General features: G+C 42.1%; 1 protein-coding gene across 1 annotated transcript; it reads left to right on the plus strand.

Moving 5' to 3' along the window:
- Nucleotides 1–6,904: 6,904 nt before the first annotated feature.
- LOC308286526 (rho-related GTP-binding protein RhoG-like) lies at nucleotides 6,905–7,480 on the plus strand (the record flags this gene model as incomplete). Its single annotated transcript, XM_080727567.1, has 1 exon — nucleotides 6,905–7,480. The coding sequence occupies exon 1, from the start codon at nucleotides 6,908–6,910 to the stop codon at nucleotides 7,478–7,480; it is 573 nt and encodes a 190-aa protein (XP_080583693.1). The 5' UTR covers nucleotides 6,905–6,907.
- Nucleotides 7,481–9,638: the final 2,158 nt, after the last annotated feature.

Raw genomic sequence — 9,638 nt, forward strand, 5'->3', positions numbered from 1 at the left:
TGATGTGTTCTGTTCTATGGGCTATACTACTAGAGAGTATACAGTAGTTCTCAAACCTTTTCATGTCAACCACCAAATGCATTTGTGCTGTTTCCTAAACAGTTAGCACAATGTGTAGAACTGTTTAGGTTCATATAATTGAGTACCTGTGACGAAACAAGTCCATACATTTGACCACATTTAAAAAAATATATAAAAGTCCATATTTTTGTCCATTATTTTCCCAGTGATGTCGCCATCAACAGCCAATGAGGAACCAGCATTCTTGGTGACGTCACCATCAAGCGACAGGTGAGTTGTCTGTCTGTCTGTAATCTCACAAACCACTGGACCGATCTGTGCCAGTTTTCTTATAGCCACTGTAGGCAGAGGAAGTAAATTATCCTACAGCCATCTAGTGTGTGAGTGTGAGTCTTCCCCACATGTGAATGGAAATTCTCAATCTTTTGCTATGCTATCGTATGTCATATTTGATTTAAAGCATTAGTTGTATTATTAGTGTGGTTGCAATAGGCAACCAGACTATTGTTCCAGGTCTGTAAACTTTTATGTCAACTAAAGTAAAGGTCTTTTCATTCAACTTTTCTGGAACCCCAAAAGTCTATTGAGTTCAATTGACCATTTCTGTCCATTTTCTGATTGGACAATATATTGTCCAATCAGACAGGATTGGTCACGTCATATCACAATATCTGACGAGAAGGCTAGAGACTGGAATACAACTACCTAAGCACTACAAACCATGGATTGACATCTATATCTACTGCACATAGAGTATGAAACAGAGCTGCTACTTTTAAATGCATTTTATTTATTTTTTTCTTATATTATCTAAAAATGAATTGAAGAAAAACAATGCTGCTATTTGTTCAAAAAGCTTTATACCCTGTATACAGTATATAAAATGACACAGTGTGACACAGCTCTGTTTGCACGATGATGTACCCCCTCCATATATATTTGCTTTAATTTTTGACACTTTGGAAATTGCTTTGGCAAGGTAAACATATGTTTTCTCATGTCAATAAAGCTCCTTTCAATTGAAAAAGTGTGTGTGTGTGTGTGTGTGTGTGTGTGTGTGTGTGTGTGTGTGTGTGTGTGTGTGTGTGTGTGTGTGTGTGTGTGTGTGTGTGATTGGTATGTTAATGTGAGATCTAACTACAAACACTCGAAGTGTTGATCAGTGCTGACTGCTGACCTAATCAACCTTTTGATGGGCTTGTAATTCAGTCGGACAAAGATCAGAAGATTCATTGCATTAAAGAATTATGCCAATAAAACCTTAATGTTCCCTGTATGGTGCTTGACATACGTCACTCTCTGGTAATATATTTCAATTTAAAATATAACATCAAAGGAATTCAGCTGTCTGAGTCTCATATGACGAGCAGGTGCTTAGGAAGGCATCATCTATTAGAGCGGACAGCTCGCATCCTCTTAAATCTTTATATGAGCTACTGCCTTCCGGTCGATGGTTGGAGGCCCCTGTAGTTAAAAATAATAGGTACAAATTTTCATTTGTCCTTACCTCTATCCGTGCTATCAATAAAGGAAGCAGGAAGAGGTAGCTGTTCATTCTTATGGTTGGGTTGTTTTAACACTTATACTTATTGTTATCTGGATCTTGTGATCATGTCTATGTCTGTGTCCATGTGTTCCGTGTATGTTTCACTGTGGTTTGAGAGCTTTTATCATTTGCTGTAACATGAATTGCCCAGTTTGGGACATAATAAAACTTGACTTGACTTGACTTCCCCTCTCTGTGTAGAAATCTTTGGCGTCACACCTCTGATTATGCTTAGTTATTAATGAAATGTCTGGTACTGAGAGTCTGGTGCAATGCACAGGTCCTGGACCTGGTGAGAGCAGGAGTGGACCTGGTGAGACGTAGGAGGGGCCCGGACAAGAGTAAATCCACAGTGCCTAGTCCTTCCATGCGCCATATTTCCTCTCCCAGTCTCGGCGCAGTAGTTCCGGAGTGGTGGAGTGAATGGTCCTGTCGTTCCCTATGATCGTGGTAGCTACTGGAACGTAAGTCTGGACTTGATCAACCCCAGCTGGGTCACCCAAGTGTGATGGCGTATGATGCTGCGAGACCCGAAACCCAGATGAGCTTGGGCTACATCACTGAGGATACGTCCCAGGTGCATCCATGCGATGTTTTTTCGTTATAGTTACTCTGTTTATAGTGACTCATAGTTATAGACTACGTGACAACGAAGAATAGTCTGGTGACCACCGGAGAGACGGGTGACAGCCGGAATGTAGACGGCACCAAACCCACGGTTAGGCACATTCAAGCTGCAAGTGGAGCCTGCAGCACCACCGTTGCCTAGGTCAGGGGTTCCCAAACCTTTTTGGCTCGGGGCACCCCATAAATATTTTTTTCATCCGAGGCACCCCTACATTATATTCATAATTTTCACTCCCAGCACCTTATATATATATGGCATATTTTAGCGATTATGTTTTGCGAGGAAAACAAGATAATAGCTATCTTGGTTAGAACTGACTGAAAATAACTTTGTACTTCAAGTTTAAAATGATACTAAATATATTTTGAAATGTCCAAATACATTTCAAATATTATCAAATTATCTCGCGGCACCCCTGGACTGCCGTCGCGGCACCCCAGGGTGCCCCGTCACCCACTTTGAAAACCCCTGGCCTAGGTGGAGCCTGCAGTACCATTGCGGCTCAAGAATCCTGGACCTGGTGAGTACAGCGCATATTGTACACTATCGTTTGAATCCTGTTCAGAGTGATTTTTTGGACGATAGAAACAATGACAGCCAAGAAAAGCCCATCAGAAGTAGCCTGGTTAATAAACCAGACCGCACAACACCACCCCGTGGTGTAGTGTGGTCTGGAGCCACCCTTTGTCAAGTCCCGCCCATTGTCCTGCCCCTCTCCACACCCATTGGTTGCTGTGTCTTGGTGGGACATTCAGTGGGACATTCCATCCACTGCCATGTTAATTCAGTTGCTTCATATTGTTATTCTGTGTGCTCAATTCTAATTTCAAACTTTGTTTCAGTCAATTGGAGCTGCTCAGTGGCAGCATAGTGAATCAGCATGTTTTTAAATGTTTTTATTTCTCCAAAAAATATGTTTTAGCTAATTCAACATAAAACAGGCGGAACCAGGGCGGGACAAGGCAGATAGAGCCTGCTGGTTGGTCAGTCAGGGACCAACTAGGAGGCAGCCACCAGAAAGGGTTAGCCAATCAGGGCTGTAGGCTGTGTGGACACAAAAACATTCCCCCCTCCCCCTCCCCTCTATGACAGGCATCAAAGAGGTAGTTGTCTTTGATGTTTCATTGATTAGAGAGAACACTAATGAGCTATTGACACTTGTATGGCTCAATCAATTGAAGTTCCCCATAAACATCATTGATGAATTAATGGCTTTTGTTTTTTGATATTGTGATTAGTTTAATTGATCATGTCAATAGAACATGTAATAGTTTGTCTCTTACCAGGTGATTTAATCAGACAACCATGGTCTCAGATACCACGCTTGACTCCGCCCCCAGCTATGACGCGCTGATGATGGTGGATGTATGTGGCTATAAAAACAACTACATTCAAAGTCCTGCAGCCACACAAGACGCAGGAGGTGACTTTGCTGAAGTGAATTCCTCGATAAGGTAAGCTTAATGGAAATATCTTTAAACGGTAGTTATTGTAGAGTTGTAGAATGTTAAAGGAAATTGATCTTTTTAAAACGCGGCAATGCTTATCACAAGATTTAAAAGAAAATGTGATTAAATGTGAATTAATTAATGAATAACACTCTCTCTCTCTCTCTCTCTCTCTCTCTCTCTCTCTCTCTCTCTCTAGGCCTAAATCAAAGGGAATTCCTCTTTTTTTTCCCTGTTCATCTTCTTCAGAGAACACTACCCAACACTGGGATCCATCTCTGAGTTCTGGCTTAAAGAACGAAATCATAAAAAGGTAAGCCAAAATTAAATATATAATGAAAAAAAAGTTAAATAGTTAGAAACCCTTGTTATTTGTTTAACATGGAATGATTTGGGATCAATTCCCAAATGAGTGTCCATGGCGTCTGTTAGGCAGAAATGCTCCTGTTGTCCAGTTTCCCCAGCAGAACCCAGCAGCCCTCATAGCTTAGTCGAGCCTATAAGCCTATCGCTTTTGCACTATTTGTTGAGGTCAAAAGTGGTTTTATTTTCCATTATTGTGTTAATAGTTGTCAATACAAACACATCCATGCCTTGTTTGTCCCATCACAGCCACCACATAACATGTTTTTTGTGGTGAGTATTCTGCCAATCAAAGTGACTGTTTTCCAGGACTTGGCAAAACACATCATTAACAGCATAACATGTGTTTAGCAGAGTGTTGGTGGCTCGTGTGGGACAACGATGGCATGGATGTGTGTTTAATAACATCTGTTTAGCAGAGTGTTGGTGGCTCGTGTGGGACAACGATGGCATGGATGTGTGTTTAATGACAACTAATAAGAGGTTGATAAGAGTATAAACATGCACACTTTTGACCGCAACAAATGATGCTCCACCACAGGGACGTGCTGGCCATTGGGAAAGGTGGGACAACTCCCGAATGGCTGGTTCATTCCCGGGCTGTCCAGGCCGGCCATTAGAAAAAAAAAATGTCAGCCTTCGTTCCATTTTGGGGGCTGGGTGGCCAACAAAGTAAATCGGCACTGTCAGGCAGAAACCTCGTATCTCCAAGTTTCAAATTTGTAATTTTTTTTTCGCAAAGCAAAGCCCTGTTTCATCATACAAGGCCGTTGCACAAAAGTAGTGAAAACAGCAGATCTACAAGCACACAACGCCTCGCACCGCGAGGCGTTGTGTGCTTGTAGATCGGCTGTTTTCACTAGTTTAAATCATTTTTGAAATGATAAATACAAAACAAACGGTTTTGGACTTACAAGGTTTCCACCCGACAACGACAAAATATAACTCATGTAATTGGCCCACTGGCTTGTCACTTGTCATGATCTGAAATGGCGAATCTTTACGTAGCAGCAGCGCTATGGAGAGAGATCTCTCTCTATAGCGCGCAATGAGGGCCTCTCCAACACTTTTTCCCGGGCTGAATCATGGGCCCAGCACGTCCCTGCTCCACCATAATATGAGGCCTGCTGGGTTCTGCTGGCCTAGAAGTAATTTAGGGCAGAGTTGTCCTTCAAGCAGGGCCCTAAATTAGTTTGTTTTGGGCTGTTTGGAGCCTTGTTTATAGGGCCTTTGAGGCGTCACCATACCATACATGGACTCCATAGTCATAGAGCGGCTGAATGATTGCACCCATTTTGTGTATTGTTATTGACCATCGGATCCTCTGTAAGAAGAAATGAGTTTGTTGGTTGCCACTTAGCTCCAAAGCTAAGTGGCAGTAAGTTATAAAGAGCTTAAAAAGTCTGCTTGTTAGAGCAAACTACCTATTTAGAATTATGTAATAGGCCTATGCAATTAATCAAGATGAACTGCGAGTTGGTTTTATGTACAAGAACAGAAATGACTGAAATTGTGTTTGCAAAGTAACTTTTAACTTGTTTGCTAACTTGGTTAGCTTGTTAGCCACCAAACTGCGTCTAGCTCCTTAGATTTTTGCAGTAGCACCGTTTGCTAGTGAGGAAACGCCTAGTGGCCTGTGACCATCATTAAGTAAAAAAAAAACATCACAAAGTAGTTGACGACAATAGTTGTCTTTTTTTGGAATCCATTGATATTCTTCGATCATTTGTCGATCAAGAAGCAAAGTATCTTGGCATAGGCCTGAAAGAAGAAGAAGAAATCATAATCTACGGTAGTCAGTCAGCTAAATAGTGGTAGTTAGCTCTCATCTGCTAAACAGAACCAAAAGATCTTTGGTTTGTTAACCAAAGGTGTGTGTGAAAGATTGTCTAACATTTTGTTATTGTGTTTATGAAGAGACCTGTCATTAGGAAAGGTGAAAACGATGGTTATTTGAATTAACATAGACGTTGTAGTTCTATCTGAATCAACTATTGGCACATCACAGGTTTTGGAAGATGTGAAATGTAAGAGGACTCGAGAGAAAAACAAGGACTGTAAGGATAACATACCGCAAACAGGCCAGATATTCAGAACATACACGTGTGTACATGCAGGTCAGATATTCTTGGTAATAGCAATGGTTTGAGGCAGTGTTGTTGCGTCAAAGTAGCTATATTTCTTTTGTTGGTTGCTATTTTAGAATAATTCTGAAAGTGTCTGTGGGTTTTATAAAGATTTAATTCAATATATTGAAAAATACTTGACTAAACAATAACTACACTGGATCCAAAAGGACACCGATTCTTTATTCCATTTCCTGAAAAGTAGTTTGTTTTGGACTTCCACCCGACAGCCATAATGTGTTGTAACTGTTATATTGTATTCAATTAAATGTTATATCAAAAGAGATGTATTGGCATGAGAAGACATACATTTACCTTGCCAGAGCAAGTGTCAAAATGTAATAAACAATAGTTGAAAAGGGGGAACATAATAGCTACATTTCGAGAGGGTACAGCATTGTGTAAACAGAGCTAAGTCACATTTTGCATTAGGTCTAGAGGTCACTCAATGGTTTGTAGTCCTTAGGGTGGTTGTATTCCACTCTTTTATCATAACAGCTTGCAAAACTTGCTCCTGTGTTCACACATTGTTGTATTTCTCCCAGTAAATGTGGGAGTTTTTTTTGTCGTTGGTCACGTTTTCAAATTCACTTTGGGTGTGTGTAATCTGTGGGAAGTATTCAGCCATTGTTCTCTGTTTATTATACAAATTGTATAATAAACAGGTATATTGTAATACTTTCCTTATTGTTATTTGTATAGTAAACAGGTACATGTTACTCATTGTTCTTTGTTGTTTTCCTAGGTGCTGCAGCCCATAGTGGTTGAAGGCAGGATGAAGACCATAAAGTGTGTGTTGGTGGGTGACGGTACGGTGGGTAAGACCTCCCTTATCCTCGCCTATACCACCAACACCTTACTAGTCGAGTACATTCCCACCGTGTTCGACAACTACAGCGCCCAGATAATCGTGGACGGCCGCACGGTCATCCTCTGCCTGTGGGACACGGCGGGCTCGGAAGACTATGACCGATTGCGCCCGCTCTCCTACCCCGTGACCGACGTCGTCATCATCTGCTTCTCCATCACCAGCCCAGAGTCCCTCGCCAACGTCCGGGACAAGTGGCACCCGGAGGTTTCCCACCACTGCCCTGGCGTGCCTATCCTGCTGGTGGGCACCCAGAGACCCAGAGCCGAGACGATGAGGAGGCTGAAGGAATGGGGCTTGGTGCCCACCAGCCAGCAGGACGGTCACGCCCTGGCCAAGAAGATATGCGCTGTCAAGTACGTGGAGTGCTCCTCCCTTACGCAGGAGGGCGTCAGGGACGTGTTTGCCGAGGCTGTGCGGGCCGCGTGGTCCTTGCGGGCCGTCAAGAAAAAGAAGACCAAGAAGTGTGTGCTGTTGTAGTGAAAGCCTCCCATATTCTATATGGTCTGCCAAAGAAAAGAACTGACAGAATTCAACATGTTCAAAATGCGGCAGCCAGAGTTTTAACTAAAACTAAGTTAAGAGAACATATTACTCCAGTCTTAGCGTCGCTACACTGGCTCCCAGTTGTTTTTAGGATTGATTTTAAGATTCTTTTACTTGTTTATAAAGCTCTAAATGGTCTGGCACCTTCGTACCTCTATGACTGCCTGCATAGATACGTTCCAAACTACCCACTCAGGTCCTCTAGTGCAGACCTACTTGAGGCGCCAACAATGACATATAAAAAATATGGTGAAGCAGCTTTCTGCTTCTACGGACCGACAGCTTGGAATAAACTCCCACTACACCTAAGACAGGCAGCCTCTGTGGATAGCTTTAAAGCACAGCTCAAGACCTATTTATTTACTCTTGCTTTTAGCTGAATGTTTAAATCCCTGTGCTGCTAATTGAGGTCCGCACTGTTCTGAAATTGTTCTTCAATGTTTTATGTTTTTATTTTTCTGCTTTATTGTAATCATTGTAATTAATTATTTATTTTTATTAATTATTTTTTATTTATTGCGACCGTCAGGGAGCAGTTTACTATGAAAACCTCCACCGGCCGTCCGTCACACGTCACACGTCACACCTTTGCCCTGCTCATATCTCCGCATCAGTATGACATCACACCACATGTGTACACAAACCTTTGTGTACGTTGCTGTGGCAACAGTCTGTTGTTGCTGGTCTGTTAGTGTACGTTAGCAACCACCTTAGCAACCATGGTTTTACCCTAGCAACCAACTGTTTACCCTAGCAACCAACTGTTTACCATAGCAACCATGTTTTTTTACCCTAGCAACCAACTGTTTACCATAGCAACCAGATACGCAGAGCAGGGATCTCCATATATGGGCATAAACAGGTGACATCACACTGATGTCAGATACTCAGAGCAGGGATTTCTCCATAATATATGGGCATAAAAGGGATTCTGTTAGGGATCTCCATATATGGGATTCTGTTAGGGATCTCCATATATGGGCATACAAGGGATTCTGTTAGGGATCTCCCTATATGGGCATAAAAGGGATTCTGTTAGGGATCTCCATATATGGGCATAAAAGGGATTCTGTTAGGGATCTCCATATATGGGCATAAAAGGGATTCTGTTAGGGATCTCCATATATGGGCATAAAAGGGATTCTGTTAGCTGTTAGTGATCTCCATATATGGGCATAAAAGGGATGCTGTTAGGGATCTCCATATATGGGCATAAAAGGGATTCTGTTAGGGATCTCCATATATGGGCATGAAAGGGATTCTGTTAGGGATCTCCATATATGGGCATAAAAGGGATTGTATCCCAGATGATGCCCTGTTAGGAGATCCACACTAACAGAATCCATATATGGTCCTACCGACAGCTGCTATAAGCCAACCCTGGCGATAAGGTCTGAGTCGAAGAAATGCTTCTTTCCTGGCAAGAATTGCCCCTTTATACTGTAGGGCTCGTTTGTGTATTGTATGACATCACGCCACATCATCGGCTGAGGACTGTGTGATGTCATCATATCTCCATATATGGAGACATAAGTTGCTCATGCCCAAATATGGGCTGGTGAGGTCAGACTTAGTGTGATGCGTAGGTTATCTCCATATATGGAGATTCAACTTCAATGAGTAACCATGGCAAACTGTCAACTGCCCGTATGTCTTGATAATTGGTAAAACAAACTTTTGGCCTATTTGTGGAGATAAGCGACCAACGGTCGCTTATCTCCCGATTAGGGAGTCCTACTGGTTATTATTAAGTCATAAGTGCAGACCTGCCAACCCTGGCAAATTTTTTTGAGTACTCATGCGCGGGCACGAAGTGCCCGCGCGGCGCCCGCAGCACCCGATTAGGGAGTCTTACTGGTTTTTTTCTTTGTTAAGCACTTGTGCTTCATCTTCTGCTCTGTAAAGCGATTTGAGCTGCATTTCATGTCATGAAGGGTGCTATACAAATAAAGTTTTATTATTATTATTATTATTATTATTATTCAATGCTTTTCACGCAGTGTCTGATCTTACACTTTGTAAGTCATTCTGGATAAGCGGGTCTGATAAATGTCTAAACTGTAAATATAAAAAGGAGTTGATCCTGATGAGC

The sequence above is a fragment of the Nannobrachium achirus genome, assembly GCF_963921795.1.
Source record: "Nannobrachium achirus genome assembly, chromosome: 6".
NCBI lineage: Eukaryota > Metazoa > Chordata > Actinopteri > Myctophiformes > Myctophidae > Nannobrachium > Nannobrachium achirus.